Genomic DNA, 22015 nt, shown 5'->3' with positions numbered 1-22015 from the left:
AAAAAACAATAGAATGATTTGCTTTTGATTTAGAAGTATATTTTTTTGTTTTCATATTTAGAATTTTTTTTTGTATATTCACTACATGTAAAAAGACTTCTAGTCGTTGACAATTTCCTGGCCTTTCCCGGGTCATTTATCAAGTCAAGTCACCTTCATTTATATAGCGCTTTTAACATATAATATAGATTGTTTCAAAGCAGCTTTACAGTGATAATAGGAAATTAAAGTTTACTGCAGCTCTAGAATAAAGTTAGTATCCAGCTCAAGTTAGTTCTACCAGAAAGACTCGGGAGGCAAAATAATGTAACAAGTATGCATTAATTAACAGCCCAGCAAGCAAGTATTATGATATAAAGTTCTTTGACGTCGGCCCCATCCGTAGCTCGCAATCCGAGGGTACGGAATCTGCATTTCCTGCCTGAAGACGAAGGCAGGGGCGCAGCCGACCCCCTGGGAGGTATGGGAAGGGACCATCCTGGTCGTGGTGGGGAGGATGGAGGTGAATGTAGGCGTCAGCATCTGCTAAAAGTATTAGAACACGATTGGATAGATGAGAAGGTAATAAGTGACGTAACAATTGAGTCTTCCCGGGAGAATCCTGATTGATTCACTTCCGTTGCAAAGATCATTAGTTATTTACTTGGGGGCCGTTTACACGACACTGTTTTAACAGAAAACCCTTAATGATTATTGGAAAATCGTTTATTTTTAATTCAGGCTGATTTTAATAATGAATCTTATGTGAACCGATTTAGTCGATTCATTGAAGAAGAAAAAAAACTGCTCAGAAGAATGTTTCGCTCACAGGCTGGAATTCACAATTGCTTCAAGCAATGAAATACAAGTGAAATATTTAACAGAGCATACTTGAAAACTATATTCACTATAGAAATTTCCATGACTTTTCCAGGCCCACAAGCACCATTTCATAAAATGTACCTGATATGTCCAGGTTTTCCATGACAGCGAGTTTGGGAATGACTGACAAAAAAGTTCCCTGGCTTCAATTTTAACCGTGACATTTTTCAAATTGAAACCTGAAAACTTCCATTTTAGCGTGAGCGTGAACGTGAACTCCCTCTTTTACCTGCCGTCTGTTCCCGCAGTCTGACCTCCTTGTATAAGGTGTTCAATTATCTTTTAAAACGATGGGCAGATTCTATTTCCTGTCCATCAATCAGCCACTTAAAATGTACTATGCTTGAGATTATGACGAGCAAATTACACATACAAGAGCTCTCAGCTTCAAAATGGTTATGAGAGTCGTTAAGAGTGTAATTAACCTTGTGTTAAGTGGCATTTACTAATGATTAATGTGCAGTATTATAAAGGCAGATTGTTTCCTAAAATGAATACCTCGAACATAGCCAGTTTAAGCCTAATTGATCCAGACATCAATAACCTGATGCGGGATCAATTACAGCGCCTATTATCAGAGCGACGGCAGAGCGGGCCAGCTTTTAGTTGACACAAATGGCTTACTTACTTAGTGTTATAAATTTATTGTGCCATATTTGCTGACAATACATTGTAGGAAGTCTAGGTTTTGTTGTGACTTGAACTTTGCATCTGGAGAGTTTGCAATGTACCAAATACAGGAATTTCAGTGTCTTCAAGAGCCGTCATGTCGAATCTTGATGAAAAGAGGCATTTGAGGACTTTGTCTCTCCCCTTGTTCTTTGTCCGCTTCGCTGACCCACTGTTAAGCTCTGTATTTGTGTAGCTTCTGCTATGTGTTAGGCCTCTGCCCCTCTGTCCCTTTCTTTCTCTCATCCTCTCTGTCTCCCCCTTTTGCTCGCTCTGGTTTTACATGAGTCCGTGCCTGTGTGTTTGTGTGCGTGCGTGAGGCCCTGGCCTCTCGGTCTGCCTTTCACAGAGCGAGATGCCTGTCATTCTAATCAGCCGGCTGCCCATCTCTTCCACCACCAGCTGGCTGAGTCAACAAGAGAGAGGGCGAGTGTCTGAGTTGACTGGGCTGCCAAAGAACATATGCCCCTGTAACGGTATCTACTCCCCGAGCCCTGAGCGCTGGAACTCACGGTCTTCTCTAGCTGGCAGGGCCGTCTATGATCCGTGTCTGTTAAACCCATGTCTGACTGACATTGCCAGTGAACTGGGTCCTGACACGCTGACGCTCAGCCGATCTGACACGCCGAAGCTCGCGCTGGATGATTCCTCCGTCCGGAGAAGCGCGGGTATAGGAGGAAGGAATGGCGCAGCGATATTTCAGACACAGGTTTCAACAGGGATGAGATAGAGATGGATGGGTAAAATTACACTCTACAAACACGAAATGAAAAAATAACCACCTTTAGATGTGACGATAAACTGTTATAGCTATCCAACCATTTTTATTCATTACTAAACATCTGAATAATCAGCTAATTTTATGCAGTGCAATTAATGGAAACTGTTATGGGATAATAAAAAAAACAACAACTGAAAACTGCACAGCGATTGCTGACCTCTCTGAAAATGAATTTCTGGAGGCAGTGTTCTCTGAAACTACCTCCAGCCCACAGAAATAAGCCGCTCCAGGGCGCTCTGCTTGCCGTTGCGCGCCATCTGCTGGTTGCCTTAGTAACTGTCGATAAGACGCTGCTGGCTCATTTGATGGAATTTCACTCATTACAAAAATAATATTAAGTGAAACATTTCAGTACAGGTTTACTTGATTATCATAGATAAATTTTATAACGTTTCTATTTGTAGAAAAACTCTAGTGTTTTTGCCAGTTCCAGTACGAGCACTTAATGAGTAGCCTAGGAGACAGACTGTGATGGCGCGTTTTAATGGCCATCAACATCGTAAATCCTGCAAAGTTTTTTATGTTCATTTCATTTTCATTTATGTTCATGTTCATTTTTTTTTAATGTGCATTTATAACACCATACTTTGTATTATATTACCTTTGCATCAAATTACAAGAAACTAGTTAACACTGCTGTGAGGGTGTTTCTAGCTTAGGCTACAGTGGCTGTGAGAGTGATAGGAAAATTTACAACTTTCTCTCTTCTGACTGCCGTTATCTGTCTCTCTTTTTGAAGTTGTGAAAACAATTATGTGGAGTTTTTCTTTTGCTATTTGAGCAAATGGGAACATACAAAATGTAGTCTCTTAATTCACCGCTAAGTTTACCCAACTACACCTTCGCCTTTTAGGAACCCGGAAATGCGAAAAGGGTCTATAGAAAAGTTTTGCAGTAAGTCTAAGCTTATGTTTCTTTGACAGTTTTTCTATTTGTATGCTGCATTTCATATCCCATTACTTAGAACCTACCAGGATTGGGGCAACATATTTTAAGAAGTTAGACCGTCATGTTTGTTTCATAAACTTCAGCTTTGCAATTTAATGTACGTCATTTAGGGAGCATTTAATCCGCTGAAGACAACTGTGTAAAACTCAAGTGCAATGATGGTTGTTATATAGCCGTAGGTTCAGTTCACCTTCATAAAGTCACTCTTGGCTCATTAAAGGTTCTCCCATTAACAATAATCCTTCAGCATTTGGCTTAAGGTATTTGGGCAAAGGAGAAGCACGCAAATGCTCCGCTTTGTCGACTTTACGGCAACACTGGAATACATTAAACTCCTGCGCCCTTCTCCATAACTGTTTCCCGCTGTGAGTAATTAGCATTTCTGGGGTAAAAGATTCCAGCATGATTGTCAAGTGTATTACAAAAGACTCAAATTACTCAGGTTTTTTTTTTTTTCTTCTTTTTTGCGACCATTTATCTAAGGACTGACACAGTCTGCTTCTGTTCCTTGTAAAAGAGAAGGGGGGTGAGAATAAGTCTAGGACACATTGCCATGTTATGAGAATGCATACGAGGAAAAGCACATGAGAACCCTAAAATGAATTACATTTTGCACCTTTGGATATATAGCCTACTTTTGAGGTAATATATAGGCTAATGTAATACTAAATTACACTATATAATTATTTTATATAAATACATTTAACTAAAAATAAATAGTAATGTTGAAGTAAATGCAAACCTTAATGGTGATCTGTGAAAATCAAGTGAAAATTAAAACATTGCTCTGTTTTTTTGAGTAGCCTGACCACCCTGACATAGCAACACTGGCCCAATGGTGTGAGTTTGGGGGAGGGACTATCTGTTTGTTAACCAATGACTGACGGGGGAGGGAGTGTTCTGGAAACATGTTTGAAAACAGTGTTTGCTGTTCCATTTGGTACCCCTTAGTTCTGGACATCTTGCTTTTAAGACAGTCACCATGAAGATACTTGGTTTTATTACCGAGGCCATTCATCATTTGTCTACTAAACATCTAGTTAAATACATCAGCACTTCTACTTATGCTATTGTTAACATCACTGTTTGTTTAGAGAGCTTTCCTCCTTCTTCTAGCCCATTATCAGCTCAATGCATGGGAAGAAGCCTAATCAGAAATTCCACTCCACTTGGTCTGTGAGAGTCGAGTCTTCCTATCACAGTTGCCAATACTGCGGGTTGTGCCTATAAAGAAGTCCCTAAAGAAAATTACACAAGAGTTTAAACCTTCAGGCTAATAGCATTGGCACAGACACTTTGCCAATATACATTTATCACCTTCAGCTCTGGCTGGGCCAAAGGTAGTGGGCCAGAGTCATGTCCTTCTTAGAAGTGTCTGGTTGGAAGATTGGACTGTCCGTCATCATTGGCTCTGCCCATTTCCCATGAGTGTACAGAAGGTTGAAGAGTTGTTTGTGTTGAAGGCGAAGTGATTGAACCATTGTCCTTACACTGTTTTGACTTTGAGAACATCAGTTCTAGGACATTGTTAGAGATCTTTGCGCCACCAGCTTAGAGACCACCGTTGACAGAAGAGGACAAGAGAGTTATAAATGGTACATGACAATGTTTATAACCGCGCTAGTCCATTCATCTTAACGTGTACTGGTCTAGACTCTAGATGAACAAATGACACTTGAATCTGTTGGGCACACTAGAAGTGCTGTAGAATTAGCTCTTTTGACTAATCCCATGCTAGTCGCTTTAGTCGAACACTGGACGGTTTGTTAAGAGGGCCTGACTGATATCCCGGGCCCTGTATTACAGGATTTGCTTTAAACGGCTTCTTTAAAATGTTCTGTGACTGTTTCTCTTTGCTGTTTTGTCCTTTTGTCAAATAATAGACTATACTGGTGCTCTTGCTATACTTCTGAAGGATTTCTGCCAAAAGCATAGCATTAGTTTAAGCTGTAGGATCCAGCTACATACATCAACTGTTAAGTATCAGTAAAAAAAAAAAAGAGAAAATTAATGGGAAAGGGGGATGTATGAAATGTCCTTAATGTTAATGCTAATCACTTTTTGCCTATTAAGCACAAATTAGTGAGGGCGATGTTAAATGTCACTGGATGTCCTGGGAACCATTTGCACTTTTGAGAGTGCAGACCTACTGAATAGCTTCTGATTAGCATACTTTAGATATGGTTTAATTCTCTCCTCTGCTGATAAGTCACGAATCACACAGAGCCATAAAGCTTTGACAATGATGCTAAAAGACAAAGGCTGCTGGCTGTCGGAAAATATGCCGGACAGGTTAATATGTACGATTACATATTAATTGTTGTGGTTATGTGCCTGACTAGTTGAAGTGTGCTAGGGAAAACAACGTGATTTATATGTTCAGCTTTAGAGAGCAGTTTAGAATGGGTTACTACTGCTGATAATTAGGGGGTGGAAGTACTGTGGCATTATGGTATATACCATGATTATCATTGTGATGCATTAATATAAAAATTCTGGCTGATACAATAATTATTTTCATGTTATGGCTGATAGCTGATAAATGGCTAATATTAAAATTCTATATTATTTTATCAAAATAAATAACTAAATATTAAAAACTTTTAAATAAATGTAGGCCATACAACGTTATATAAAAATGGATATTAATTTTGAGATTTGCTTAAAGATTACATTCAAAAGTGCTATTAATTAGTGTTTTTAAAGATTAACTTTAATTGAGCATTAGATGATGGCAAATGTAATCTAAAGATAAAAATATATGAAATATCACACTGAAAAAAAACTCATATTATTTAACAATAATCGACTTGGTTCTCACATATTTGTGCATCATTAATAACCATTTTGGTATTTATGTAACTTCAAGACAAGTTAAAGAATATGATAGTACTACCATGGTATATGTCCAAAAAAACAGGTAACAAAATATTTTCTTTTTTCATTTTTACAACTAAAGGGTATAAATAAAAATGTTAAAAGTTAATCAGACTTTTCAATGTCTTTTAGTTAAAATGTCATTCTTTTTGTCATTTTAGCCAGCACATTTAATGTTTAGAGAATATCAGTCGATCCATAACCGAGAGCCTCCACATTCGAGAGACTTAATTTTCTTGGCCGCCAGCCTCTTGCATTTGACAATGGCGATGCGAGTCGAACAGAAGAGTGTGTCTGCGTCTCTGATGACTAGCGTTCGCTCTTTCAGCTGTTTGGCTGTAAATAATCGTTGATATGCATAAACAGCTCTCTCCATTCATTACTGTCAGCATAGTGAGGGGCCTGCAGGCAGAGGTCGTCCGCCAGGGGTCCACTCTCCGCTCTCAACCCCGCGGTACCCGTCACTCCAACCTGCTCCGCCGGTGCCCTAAACCCTCCATTAGCAAGGCTCCGGGTCGCGACCTCGCTGTGGCATTTGCAATTCCAGATCGTTTGATTAGCAGCGTATTTACATATTTTCCGCCGCAGACACTGTTGGGGTGTCGGAAACACTTGAAGTGTTGTAATTTTCTCTGGCCTTTTTGTCGCGTGGCGATCGGGGCCCACGCACACACACAAATATGCACATGCACTTCTTTTCTACTCACCTCCGATGACAGTGACAGCGTCCTTCGCTTTCCTGCACCAACTCTACGTTTCTGCTCTGACCCCCAGAGAAGTGCCCAGTGAAGTGGATCACAATCCCCATCTGAATCCCCCAAAGATGGGTGGCCTCTTGCCTTTTAAATTGAGTCTGATTAAAGGTACTGAGTTTTTAATGCATGATTCATATTTTACCAATGACTGCTCTTCATTCTGGGACTGAGAAGGGACTGTGCCAGTCAAAGCAATTCATTTAATCCAGCTGCAGCTGGATTTCTTGATAGGAAAAAAAGATCACAAATGAGATCTGTTTAAAGCATTTAAAGCAGTTTGGGAAGAACATATTGCTTGTTGCCTTTTTTTCCCTCCTATTTTATGAAAAAGTGAAAATGAAATAAGAACTATGAACGAGAGTATTAGGTAACTGCTTGTTCTAGTTTACAGCAAGTTTCTTGAATATATATATTTACAAGACATGACAAACTTTGTCATGTCTTGCTTTTACCCATTTCAGTCCCTTACAGTGCATTCACACAACGCGTCGGCGTTAAAGCTTCTCATTTACTTTGAATGGGTGACGTCATGCGTTGCCGAGCTGAATTGTGGGTTCCGTCACGTCGCAACGGCAGAAGTTGAAAAATGTTCAACTTTTCAAGAGCAAACGCAGGTGTCAGCCAATCAGATTGCCTATGCAAAAACCCTAGCGCTTACGCTAGCCAATTACGTTCATGCAACACTGGAAAAGTAATGTGATTGGCTGTTGTCATTATGACGGTCGCGTCAGCACCAAGCTTCAGACACGCCTTTCGTCAAGCGTTGACGCCTATGCCCCGTGTGAATGCAGCGCAACGCTGGGACCAAGATGGGTCTTGCACATGTTGCCCAGTTGGGACCCACCTAGTGGCAAGTGCAATCCTGCATGAAAACCATGTGGGCAATTGGCAATCCTATATAATGCCCAGTTTTTCAGCCCATTTCATACCAAATGTACATACATATATGTGTTGTCTGGGTAGGTTCAACTGTGAGCTTGAACAGCGCCCCACAGAGGTTTGTTTCTGGTCAGAGGTCTATTGTGTGGTTAGTAGATCAGACAGACTCCTCCAGTTGTTTAGCAATGTAATCCCAAGTCATTTGTCACAGCACAGAACAGCAGCAGTAGCTATGCATGCACAAAAGGAGATCAATGCAATTAACAGCCATTTCAATGCAAAGGACTTCAATACTAATGTAAGTGAACGCACATGACAGAGAGAGGTCAGAGAGAAAAAGAGATATGTCTGATTGAGTAAAATGCAATTTAGACCATATTATAATTTGGCGCTTAAGACATTTAACACTTACACAAATAGTAAAGATGAATCTTTACAGTAGATCACAGTATTTGCACGCTGCAGTGCAGTATCTTGAATGACGATGTGCATACATGTAAATGGGCTTTTTATCTGCTGTCTAGAAATATATTCAGGACAACCACTCAATTGCAAGTGTGAATTTTTTTTTTTTTTTTTAACACAACTCCTCTATTAACAAAAATATATATTGAATTATAGCTACCTGCAACAGGGATTCTTTCCAGGGACTTTTGAATCTGGTTGCTAAAAAAGTGCATTATACTGAGTAGGTACTACATTTTACAAGAACTAACCTTGTGACCATTAAAAAAGTATGTTCTACATAGTATGAATACGTGTAGTATGAATTGAATTCGGAATTACTACATCTGCCTGTGACTTATGACGTCAGTTGCGTTGCTTCGCTGCCATTCAGACCTCCTCTCCTGTGGCCTCATGGGATAGTAAAGTGTCCATTAGATGTGCACTTCGGAAAGTCAGCAGATCTAGTAGGTCATCCATGTACTTTAGACCTATTATTTTATGAATACTATGAATTTGGACATTCTAGTATTTTTACAAACTGTCTTTCATCTACTGTATAGCAGGGAAGAAGTCATATTCACACACAGGGCGAGTTGTTCATGGCAGAAGAGCAAAGTCTTTACCTAAAATTGTGGTGTTTCTTAGAAGATCTGTAGATATAGAGTTTAAGCAACATCACACTATAGAAAAAGACTAATAAGTTTCAATAACGTCCTTACATCATTTTAATTTTGGTCATCATTCATTTTTGCACATATCATCTTGCCATTTGTAAACTACAATGACACATGGCAAATTAAGCGCATTACATGCTTCCTCTTCTTTAATTGGTCAGCAAAATTGTCCCTCTCCTTCAGTTGTTTAGTTATAAAACAGCAATTTGTGAATGTTATTTCACAACTTGAACTCGAATGCTATTGGCTCTTACTACTGTCAGTTTTTAATGCCAGAAGAGCAGCCATATTCTTCAAAAAGTTAAGACTTTAGTAAATGAAATATGAGTCATAAAAAAGTCAGAATTGTCTACGAATGAAATGTCAAAGTCCCAAAGATAGTGGTCTAGCGGCCTAGATCAGTGGTTTCCAAACCTGTCCTGGAGGACCCCCAGGTCTCCCTTATCGGACACACCCAATTCAGGTCTTGGAGTCAAAGCCACTTTAAGGCAAGCCTCCAAGGTGAGCAAAAAATAGCGTAATGCTGTGGTACGCAGGGAAGGGCACCAGAGGCCCTTTTTTTTTATCTACTCTTCAACATGTTTGCTCTTAAACATTTGGATTGATCTCTTTTGAGTTTACATTAAAAAAATGCTGTTTTATAAGAGAAGTCACAGACAATTGTGCACAGGTATGATTCAGTTTATGGCACTTCTAATTAATTTCTATGGTATCCGCAAACAGTAATTGACTGTCGCACAACTCTGAACGAAATTGTGACGTCAAGGCTGTAATGTGATTGGTTATCAAGGCACACGTGATCCAAGTAGGCCGTTACGCTTTCTCCAATGGTAGAGCCAATAATAAGACAATCACAGGCTACATCCAAAGTCGCATACTTCCCTACTATATATATATATATAATATACTATATATATATCAAAAGAAGTATGTCCAAATTCACAGTTCTCATAAAAGATTAGGCAAAAAGTACCCGGTTGACCTACACTACTTCCGGCGATTTCTGAAGTGTGTATATGATGAACAGTTTACTATCCCATGAGGCCACGGGAGAGGATTTATGAATGGAGGTGAAGCGAAGTAAATGACACTGGTAGGTCACAAGATAATGACATGGCGAATGTAGTACGTCCAGATTACATACTACACACATTCATACTATATCGAACGTACTTTTTTAAGTGGTCGTGAAGTGGTCGTGTGATTTCGGACGCAGCCACTGTTGCAGTCTCTACTAATAAGCTGATGAGTTGAATCGGGTGTGTTTGATGAGGGAGAAATACAAAATGTGCAGTGCTGGGGATACTCCAGGACAGGTTTGGGAACCATTGGTCTATAATATTAACACCATTTAATATTTAACACCATTTAGACCAAAGGTAAGGGTAAAGTTTAATTTAAGTGGTTCAAAACTTCAACAGTTGACAATGTATGAGATGGAGATGATGTGATGATGACAGTCGACAGGTTTTGTGTACTTGAACAAAATATATGTGGAGGGGGGAAAAAGAAAACTTTTAAACACACAAAATACATTCCATACATTCAACTACTTCTTCTATTCAAACCACAAAATTAATAGTGTTACATAAAGAAAAAAAACAATCCAATTGCAAATGAATTCATAACATGCTATTTAGTTTTCTTAGGTCTTCTGCTCTAGTACTTAGGGGTAATTTAGTAAAAAGCTAACAGGAAAAGCTATTCATGTTTTTTTGTTTTTTGTTTTTTTTGTGTCCTAGGACCAATTTTAAAAGATTCCATGATTTACTGTTAGTAAATTACAATTCAGCAGTCACATTTCATCCTATGCAACTTTCAAGACATCAATTGCAGGAACATAAAGTCCATATAGAACAACCAAGGGTTAAGTGCCTTGCTCAAGGGCAATGGTGATAGAACTGTTCTCAGTTACTCTCAGTTCCTGTGTCACCACCACTGCTTAGAACCTGCAACATGTTACAGTTTGACTGCTGAGCATCAATACAAATGCATACTGGAGGATCTTCTAAAACAAAATTTGTAATGTAGGATCAGTTTTCTTGGCTTAGTTTCCAACACAAGGACTTAGGCAATATAAATGCTCTAGATAAATGCTCATTTTTGACTGTTGTACATATCTAAATGCAATTAAAAGTACACAGCTGTGTGGGACTGTATTCGTAAATACCTAATTACCATATACAACATCCATAGAAATATATGGACAAGAATTTCTTTGCTTTTAAGTTTTCAAACTCTAAAAATATGGCAATCTAAAGCTTTATAAGTAGCATTATAAAACACACTAAAATCCCCCAATCTAGTCTTGCTCTAATACTAATCTCTCTATGATGCAATAATTTAAATGATTATACAGACAACTTGCAACTCATCATGTTAAGATTAAAATAGATCCTTCATCAAGAACGTCAGAATTTTAACATGGCTTTAAGACCTGATGCGCCATTGAATTAAGTTTTCTTTCTCTTTTCTTGAAATACAATTATTCATAATCCACTGAGGCAAACATATTTGATGGAAAAAAGGAGAAACACATGAAAAATTAAGCGCAGACAAATAATATTCCTGACTTTGTTGGACCAATCAGATGACACTAACGCAAAATATGGCATGTGTCTTTACCTTCAGAAAGATGGTTTATGAATATGACACTCAACGCAAGTGGAAACCCATGTAACAATACAACTGCGCTTACATAAATACTTTAAATCCCAGGTATAGCACAATACAAAAGTGTTTAGTACATATTTTGATTATAGTGCCAAGTGTTTGTCCAACCAGTGACAAAACACACACATCTATATTATATATGCCTATAATCAGCAAAACTCAAATCTTAAGTACTGAATTTCATTGCATGTCTCCTTCGCGTGCGATTATGCACTGGTGTGAATGAATGCAGGCTTTGGAATTTCATCTAACTCAAGTCCTGAGAAATAGAATGTGGAAAACACAATCACACACGCACGCACAAACTACACTCGTTGCAGACTAAGGCTATTTAGTTTAACAACTAGTCATTCGGGGAACTCGGAGGCAGCATTTCAAGTTTAGGGGATCAGCTGAAGTCCTTGGGTTTGAGAACGCAGCTCACTGTCATACTCCATCAGCTTTGACCTTGTGTTGCCAAGGCTTTAGCCCTCAAGTGTTTTGCAAGTTCTGGATAAAGGAGGTGTAAACATGTTGCAAACATGTCATCGGCCTGTTCTGCGTAGTTTCGTTTTAATCTAGAGCTTTGTGTCAGGTGAAAATAAAAAAGGAAACACTTCCCATCAAACTAAACTAAAAACACGAACAAATCCAATGCCGTACGTTACACAAAGTCTTCCTTGAATGCCGTATTTGTGCATCAAGCAGTTTTTGATGGACTTTTTTATAGACTTTTTATGGACTTCATTTGAGCTGGTCTTGAGGAGGTGGGGATGTTCAGTGAGATCCGGAGGGGTCCGTGGGTTCATTGGTAGGGGCTTGGCGGAGTCTCCTGTCGGGGTACTGTGCGTTGTCGAAGGCTAGACGGTGCACGGTCTGGACATGAGTCTTCAGGTTACCTTTCTGCGAGGCGCTGTAAGGACAGTATCGGCACTGGAAAGGTCGCTCACCTGAAACGGACACACAAAAAACAAGATGAGGTCAGAGCCTGGACCCGAAGGTGAGAGCGAATCCGAGTTTTGGAACCAGAGAGGAGAGAAAGGTGACGTGGCGGTGATGTCGAAGGGCTGGCTTTGAGAGCGCTGCCTTCCCTTTTCAAGAGGAAAGAACAGAGGCAGGTTGGGAAGGTGGGGGGAGGGGCCGTGGCATGATTGATGGGCTGATGACATGCCATATGGAGACGGTTGACTGTTCCCCCCGAGGGGACGTCAGCCTTTTGTTTTCTGTTTCTGTCAGCTGTTCGTACAAACACACAAACTCACAGACACAGGAATCTCTGCCTGCCTGCCTTCCCCTGAGCAATAAGACGTCACACCGATGGTAGATGTCGAAAGTCTGGGCATATCAAGTTTTGCGAGGAGAGGCGAACTTGACAACCACACACAGACCTAGTTTCTCCTTCTGCCCATGTCTGTTTGGGGCTCAACACTGGAATAATTGTCAGAGTCCCAGTTTCAGCGTTTAATTAGACTGATGTACAACGTTGTCCTCGCGCAATCGCATAAAAATATCCCCCCACACCTGAGCAAAACAAATGAGTCTGCCATTCAATTTCTCCGTATTATTATTTTTGAAAAATGAATGAATTATCCACTAGGAAATAATTGTCATTCCGAGGGGCTGAAAAAGGGGTATTATCATAAATCATGCCTCATAAAAAAATGAAGACAGACACAATTAATCAGGACTATCTGAGGCTGGGTTGCGCTGGCTGCCTGATAAGGTCTGCGGCACAGTAAGAGCTCATCCAGGGGCACCGTGGTTCCCTAGAGGAGTAGAAAGTGAAACCACGATACAAAACAGAACTCGCCAAATTACATTAAAGGTTATTGTCAGAGCATCACCAAGAGGGCGGCACAAATTTAATTTGACCTTTACTCTCGGCCTGCTTTTGCCATTTGTAATATGCAACACATGCAAAGGGGGTAATTCATTAAGGGCGGGCCTCCCCGTTGCAGAAAAGCACATCTCCGACTGTTAAGGTGGATGCTGGATGTAATCCATTTGATCCCGTAACGTCTGTTTATTTCTAGAATTTTCTGTATGGTAACAACGACGGCAGGTTGAAACTGCACATCACAGAATGTAGAAAGGTGAAGAAATGATTGACAGGACAGAAAAAAACCACAAGAAACACACAAATAATGCAAACAACCGAACGAAAAGTGGAACATACTTGTTTGGGGGCTTCTGTAGAGGATGGACTCCAGTTCCCATGAGTCCATTGGACTCAAACATCACTGTGGGAGCAAGGTGGCCGGGTTAAAAAGAGGAAATCAAATGTAAACGTTGCAAAAATTGGAACTTGTTCCCTTTTATTGTCACCCAGCAGGGTGTAAACATCGTTCTTGTAAAAATTAAGCTTCTAAGTCAATACAAAATCAAAATCGATTTATGTTCTAATCACATGTTCCTGCTTGGATGAATAGCCTTGCTAAAATAGTCTTCCTTCTGAAATATATAAACCACTTTTCAAGGCCCAATCATTTGGGCTGAAAAAATAAAAAAATATTTTTTTCTCACTGAATACCCCGTTTTACTGGCACGTCAAAGTGTCACGTTGACTTTAATGATGTTCCTGCTTTTCTTTGTCAAATTTTAAGCAAGTATTGAGCATCCTCAAAGCAGGAATCCATTTTAAAAGCACTAAGGTGCAAACCAAGAATCCACCCTCTCATCAAGCATTAGCCATAAAGGCCTTGAATTAGTATCACCAGTTAGCGTGGCCGCGGCAGACAGTGAACTGAAACTACCAATTTAAAGTGACACACAGAGTTAGTGTGCATGCTAATGGAGGCCGGGGGCCCCTGCCCCGCTTCATTTGGAAGCTCACACTGAAGAGAGCAATCACTGATGACGTAGATTGTAAGTCTATGTGCATAGAGAGAGAGAGAGCGCTTCGTAAAATGTAGCATTTGGCCTCTGTCACTGGGGATCAGTCTGGATAGTATGCACAACCTTCACACAGTCTTCAAAACAATTTTTTTTTTTTTAAATCGGTCCTCTCATGATCCGAGCAGCTAAGTGCACCCCTGTTTAAAAGAGCGCAGGGAACCCTATTCATTTGGACTATTAAGAATGGAATGTGATCTCTTTATATTATTAAAAAGCTGCTACAGTGCATGCTAATGATGTGCAATAGCGCTTTTCCCCTAGTAAACTGGAGGTAAATGTACTAAATACTAAATAGCAAAGGTGATTTCAGTTTGTAGAACGTAAACCTAACAAGCCCCTAGTTGTTTATGTAAACATTCAATGGCGCACAACCTCATTATAAATTTATTATGGCGTATGAAAGTTTGTTGTTGAACAAGGATGATGGATATAATCTTATCTGTGATGAAATGAAAAAGACCCCAGATTGAGTAGGTGTGTGTGTGTGTGTGTGTGTGGTTTGATGAGAAGACAAGGGCAAACTGTCACATTTTCTCAGTGAGCATTTGACACACATCATACTGGACTGGTGACTGTTCAGCTTATTAGCATGCACAATTACAGCTCCATAAGTGACATCTGATTAATAATGTATACAATTTTCACAGGTCAGAGTCACACGCAAATATGTTTGCGGCGGAAAGAAAGAAAGACTCTCGTTCAAGGACAGAGAGAAAACGCTCGTTATACATACACACACACTTTGCACATGAACGCATACATGCACATTTAAATATATATGACATTTTTATGCTAATATAATATGGAATCATTTAGCAGCTTATCCAACTTAACTTTGGTGTATTTATAAATTTTCACATTTTATATATATTTCATACATAAGGACAAAATTTAAAGTGATTAAAATAATAAAACACTGATATTGTTTTTACTTATTCCATAAAGTATCTTATAATATTAAAAATATTTATAATTATATTTACAATGATAAAGAATATATAATGTAACATTAAAAGCAGCACTACACTACAAAAAAGTATTTTATAATTTTTTATATATTTATTATTACATTTATAATGATACAACTGTGACACAAAAACAGCATTTCTAATAGGAAAAGGTATTTTGTGACTGGAGACGCTAATAAAAAAAAATGTAGTTAAGTTAGCAGTTTCAGTTAGTTGCTTCCCAACGTTTGTTTTTAGTGTGTGTATCTCACCTGTGTGTGATCTCATGTGTGTGCGGTAATGGCTGGGCTGGTTGAAGCTCTTCCTGCACACCGGACACACGTACTCCCCCTGCTGAGACCCTGACCTCGCCAACCCTATAGTTCACAAACACAAACAGAGAAATGGAAATTAATAGGAAAAACATGTAGCCGAACTTACACAGAACAGATAGAGAGGTTAGGAGATGGAGAGATAGAGAGAGAGAGAGCATCATTAGTATGTTTTATGTGTCATTATGGGAGGCTACCTTCAGGGCTTGGATGGGGAGCTGTCATGCCGCATCACGAGAGCATCTCTGACAGCCTGACATGAACACAGGCCCATGTGACCGCATAAATTACAGTGAATTAAAAGCCTTGCCCTGTGATGAGCCCCCATCTGCGCTACCATGTCACATGTCAGGTGTGCTGCTTTCCCCTTCCTCCCTCTCTCCTTGTCTCCTTCCCTCTCGCTCTCACTGCTCTTTTCCTGCCCGTCGCTCTAGCTATGTCAGCCCTCGTCCGTGCGAGGGGAATCGCTCGGACACGTGCGCGTCGGTGAAGGACTCGCTGAAGTAACAGGAACGGATGTGGAACCTGAAGCAACCGGCATTCGTTTCCCCTCAGGGCGCTTTAAGAGCGTGAGCTGAAATGCTGTCCCTTTGGCTCCTGTCCGTCACCTGGCACTGGTGGTCCTACCTGCTCCGACCCCTCGGGCCAAGCTTTGTCGTAGTGCTGAGCCGTGACTTAGAGTGTTGGTGGCAGTGGTAAGCAAGGCTACGTTTAGTAAACATGAGTCTGTGAGTTATTACCATACAGGAGCGACGCAACAGGAAAAGCAGCGGCCGGCACAAACAAAAGGATAGTCTAATATTGGAAAGGTCACTTTATTGTATGTGACTCAAAGGGCTAAAGAGAGCGCTGATGATATCAGGCCAGACAGTTGACAGAAATTTTCTCTGTCTTTCCGCAGAACTACACTCACTGAAGCCGGCCAACTGGACCACCGCCTGGCAAAATGTCCTTAAATGAAGTGGAATGAAAAAAAAAAAAAAAGCATTTGAAAATATTTTTCAAAGCAGCTGGTGGCTTAATTTGACTCCTCTTGCTCTTTCGTACATTCACTCGTTGAGTTGGCTACTTTGCATATTTGTGGCGTTGAGGCGCTGTAACCCCTCAGAAAGCGCCCGGCGTGCTGTTACGAGCGTGATGTTTAAGGCTCGGAATGCCTCTCAGCGATAGCTGTCTGAAATGTTTTTACACACTTTCGTAGGTTACACGATGATGAAGAGATTACTCAATAGTTCCATTAACCTTTGCGTATGCGCATGCTGGCACAACGGCATGTGGGGTGATGCGTGCCATTTTAGCCCTCACCGTTCTCATTTGTCATTTCAGCTCAGGAGTAAATGTAGTTAATGTGCCTTTGCTGAATAATTCAGGTACTGTGACCTGACAACCATTTTTCAGCATGTCAATCTTTACCTGTTTTTCAATGTTACAATGGTCCTGTGAAGTTAGTGTTATTGGAATAATTCTGACACTTGTCTGAATAACTTAAAAAACAAAACACTTCAAACTAAAAATCAATTGTTTTTAATGCTACAGGTGAATCATTATAATGCACGATATGAAAAAATGGATTTTAATTTGCAAAAAGAATCCAATAAAAGTGTTATTAAATCATTAGTGTTATTAAAGATTAACATTAGGTGAGCATCAGATGATGGCAAAGGTAATTAAAATGCAAATTTGGGAAATGAGTATGCATGAATAAATATCCAATATTGACAGATACCAATAAATAATAATAATAAAAAACTTTAAAACCCATTCCAATATATTATATCTCTAGATCTAGGCCTTCTAAATAGCAAACATCTGATATGAAAAGCTTTGTCGATGGATAATATTACAAATAGTAGACAACTGCTTTATATTTTACTTGCAAATTAATATTTTTTTAAGGTGAATAGTTTTTAGCTTCAACAATTTCTGTAAATGATTGTGCATCCACAACTGTAGTTACATTTGAAGGTTTTCGGTTCTTGACTGAGGTATGTAAATGTAGGATTTGGCTTAATGAATGCACATCTTGCCATGTTTGATGATTTAAGAGTCATAATCACACACGATACAGGAGAATATGGAAGTCCAGTGTGCACTATCCCATTGCAAAGCTAATTGATAAGATTCCTTGATACACGTTTAGTAATCAAGTTTCAGAAGAATAGAAATAGGTCCAGTACACACAAATCCCTATACACATGCTCAATGTATCATCGTTGCACTGATGTGTCATTACATTAGATCATAAAATCAGACCAAATTGCATGTTTAAAAAAACATTATTATTAGTAGTAGTAGAAGTAGTGGTAGTACATTTTTGTAAACTCTTTTGAGGGTCCAAATACTGTTTGGGGCCACTGTACAATAAATATTAGCTTATTGGAATAAAAAAAAAAAACAGTTAAAACTGCATCCTATGATAGTGGTGTACTTTCAAACACCCATTAACAGCCTCTTACCTGCTTGCTCTGCAATGGCGTTGCTGAAGCCCCAGTGGTGGTAGAGGGCAGCTAAATCATGAGGACTGCAGTTCTTCAAGAAACTCATGATGTCCGTCACAGCTTCTGGACCATCAGCCTTTGACTGTCTCTTGGACTGGGAGTGAGAGGATGGGCCGCTCGAGCCAAGTCTGCTCCAGGGGTCATACCCAGCCACGGACGGTGTATCCTGAGCTTGAGAATCCGACCTGCCGGGGGTCTGAGGAGCATGGGCTTTGGAGCTCCTCTGATCCGAGAGGTTATGTTTGCTAGAGAGCATAAAATGAAGTCCTTCTTGAGGTAGCAGACTTCTCTCCATCACTCTGCTTCCTGTCTTTGGGGTTCCAGTCTTCTGAGGACTTGCCGTGAGCCGCGATGAGCTATTTTGATGGACGTCTGCTTTGTGTTTACTGCCTGCCAACTCACTCGTCCTGGACTTGCTGGTCTTATGTTTGGACGAGTGAGATGGTGCCCCTGGTGCTGTGGCCGCGTGCCAGCTCTTGCTTTGCGAAGAGCTGGACTCTATGCTACTTGTCTGAGGTTTTGATTTCTTTGTCCCTCCAGGGCTGCAATCAGGTGGACTTGTTCGGGAAGCTCTCATCTGTGGCAGAGACGGGCAGTCCTTACCCTCCAGAAACGGAGGTGGCCCGGTGCGTCTCTTGAAATCGAGAAGCGATTTTGGCCCCTTGAGGCCGTTCCTTGGGGCCCACTTAGGCACCAACGTAGTGCTGTCAACTTTGTGTGCAATTCGTTGGTGGATCCAGAGAACTTCTGGATACAGTGTTGCATAAGAGCAATAAGGACACTGGTGTCTGACCAAACTGTTCAAAAATGTAGAAGAAACCCCTTCTTTTTCGTTATCCACTTCAATGGAGAGATTAAGCAGATTAGCATCCACTTTATCAGTGGAGCTACTTTCTTTCAACCCCTTGCTCTTTTCATCCTCCGTCTTTGAAGCGGCGTCGCTTAGTGCTGCCCTCTCCAGGTGAGTTGAGGTGGTGTAGGGCCAGTAGGGCTGCTGCAGCAGGGCATTTCTCAGTCTTGGGAAGCCTGTGTGGCTCGTTTGGTGAGTTTGGCTTTGGCTGAGTGAGCTGGTTAAGGCATCACTCCTCTGGCCCCAGTCCCTGATCGCCAAATGATGTGTTTGGACGTGGGCAGCGATGGCCGAGGGCTCCGAGGTGCAAAAGTCACAGTGCTCACAGGTGTATGGCTTTTTATCTGTCAAGAAAACAACATACAGGGATTTGTAACTATATAACAATAGTAAAAATGTCTCTGAAATTATAAAAGCTAGCAATCACAATAACACTGATTTTAGATACTGACAGTAAAAACTATTTTAGAGAATCACCACAAGATGGCGCCACATAACCATGTAAATTTACAGTACAATGTACTAATCCTGTACAGAAGTTTTAGATAGTGTTTATATATATTACACACACACACACACACACACACACACACACACATACAATGTTTACATTTTTAAAAAAGAATTGAACTTTTCTTCATCAAGGAAAGATGCATTAAATTGATCAGAAGAGACAGTAAAGACATTTATGATGCTAGAAAATACTTTCAAAAATCAAATAAATTCTCAAAAAAAATAACGGTTTCCACAAAAGTATTAAGCAGCACAACTTTTCAACATTGATAATAATAAGACATTTTTCTAAAATGTCTAATAAAACATAATATTTAATGTGTGACATTGAAAAACTCTCTAATGAGTATGGTTATGGCATTGCATAACATATAAATAATAATCTACATAGTTACACAAGATCAAAAAAACCTTAATGGTGGTAGCACAATCGCACACAGTTTGTTTAACATTAGTACAATGGAGCAACAGACTACTGGGCCTGGGAACTTTGCCTGGGACTACCTCTTCTCATCTGTCAGCAAGATGTTTGTTTACATTTAACATGTCTGCAATCTCCCAGTAGCGCTCTCTCTCTCTCTCTCTCTCTCTCTCTCTCGCTCTCTCTCTCTCTCTCTCTCTCAAGCCATCTGGATTCCATTTGGTGGCTTACACTAGCTGCTGTGCAGCCTTCAATCCACTCTCTCTGAGGTTACTTTTGAGCCAATTCGGAGAGGGGGTCCGCTGAGATAAACCTTACACAAACGTAATGGCCTTAACTGCTTCCCTAAATTCTTTCTGCCTTACAAAAGCTACAAGAGGAACTATCATATTCTAAGAATAATGTGTTATGATAATGAATCTTTTAGAGGAGATCAATTGTGTGGAAGAGCATTCTATAGTCTTCACACCTTCATTAAAATATCAGCAGTGATTGGACATCTGTTTTAACTCTTACACAATGAAACCTATGTTCTGGAACATTCCATCTGTGTTAAGAGGGCATCTTTTGTTTAAGGCAATTTATTTTTCTCAACCTTGTGGTAACACGGGGCCAATCTCTCAGATCTATAATCTGTTCCTTTATAGACGATTAATTCAACACCCAATGATTTCACTAAATTTGACAAGACTTATCGATCATCAGGACAGATTCAGTGCTCTATGGGGCTTATTGGCTTCGTTGAAATACCTGCCATATGAAGTATTTTTCAGTGATTTTAGTGTTGTGTTTTAACTGAAGGTCTGCATTAAGATGGGGAAAGTGGAAAAAAGACAAATCTTTAGAGCTTGTCTTCCTGAGACAGGAAGTCCAGAAATAGCATCATGCAAAGAGGGCTGGACACCACCAGCTACAAGCAAAAGATTGAGCAATTCAGAGCCTGGTTTTGCACCTTGATAACCAAACTATGCTATGGTTCAGATCTCACTTAGTCTGAAGACAGATTTAAAGGGTATCAACAAGTGATACACAAGTGAGACTAAAATGTATTATTTATTTATTTTGAATTTCCCCAATCCTTTGATTATAGTCAATAACTAACTGTCTTGAGTAAATAACTGTCTTGAGGTCCTTTACAACAAATGTAGTTTTATTTATTTATTATAGCTTTGATGCAGAAGAGTAAAACAAACTATGGGTACTACATATGGAAATCACAATAGTTTTATACTTGATGGGAATTTTGTGCACAAAGCTTAAAATATGTTAATTCTTAAATTGAAAGCTAAGAACATGCTCTCTATTTGAAATCAATTATGTATTGAAGATTTAAACTATGCACAAACAACACAATACAACTGAACACGTTAAAATGTGCAGCAGTATTTGTCCACAAGGTGTCTCTGTCCTCCTTCAGAAGCAGTATATCATACAGGATCTGTTAAACCAGCCATTCTCTTATCCTATTCCTCTAGATCTGCCTTTGGTACCTGGTCTAAAATTCCTTTCAGTTGTTTGTTGGTTGATTCACTGGTTTAAGTGTGTTTGATTACAACATTGTAGGAAGGTGGATCCACAAGAGTAGGATCAATAACTATAAAAGCTCTTGACTGTAATTTCTAAGGTGACTACAGCAGATAAACCTGCTTCATAAATGTTACTGTAATCCTTTACTTAATCGTCCCAGTGTAATTTCTGATCAGGTACCAGTTACCTGTTGTGAAGTTTACACATTGTTTGGAGCACTGTCACACTTCATAATTCAACATGAGTAAACTTCATTCCAACTGTAAATGAACTGAACACACCTGAAACAACTAATCAAGGTCTTTAGGTTAACTTAAAAAGGTGTTGAACAGGGATAGAAAAGGACATTTCTACAATAAAGTGGATTTATAGTAGCAATACTGAGGACCCATGGTGTACAATACACATACTGTAAATAGGTAACCCATGAACAGATTCAAATGATGGAATTGAATTCCTTATGGTGAATGTAAACATCAGCAATTCAAT

At 39.7% G+C, this 22015-nt stretch overlaps 1 protein-coding gene and 1 long non-coding RNA gene across 4 annotated transcripts in view; both read right to left on the bottom strand.

Annotated features, from left to right (window-relative positions):
- The window catches only part of LOC311094136, a 683555-nt gene that overhangs the window by 549576 nt on the left and 111964 nt on the right, over window positions 1-22015 (bottom strand). The gene's annotated exons all lie outside the window — the stretch shown is intronic.
- Window positions 10228-22015, bottom strand: part of znf516 (zinc finger protein 516) — a 46302-nt gene continuing 34514 nt past the window's right edge. For 2 of the 3 annotated variants that reach the window (XM_084130660.1, XM_084130659.1), the window contains exons 3-6: window positions 18174-19409; window positions 15658-15762; window positions 13720-13783; window positions 10228-12493 (exon numbers count right to left, since the gene is read on the bottom strand). In XM_084130660.1, the coding sequence (XP_083986786.1) occupies window positions 12490-12493; window positions 13720-13783; window positions 15658-15762; window positions 18174-19409 (1409 nt within the window). In that variant the 3' untranslated portion in view covers window positions 10228-12489. The remainder of the gene's footprint in view (window positions 12494-13719; window positions 13784-15657; window positions 15763-18173; window positions 19410-22015) is intronic. The other variant, XM_084130658.1, reaches the window with a different exon arrangement.

This window comes from Abramis brama (assembly GCF_963993115.1).
Source record: "Abramis brama genome assembly, chromosome: 12".
NCBI classification, from domain to species: Eukaryota; Metazoa; Chordata; class Actinopteri; order Cypriniformes; family Leuciscidae; genus Abramis; species Abramis brama.
The sequence above is the reverse complement of the archived record's forward strand: the minus strand, read 5'-3'. Positions and strand labels throughout refer to the sequence as shown.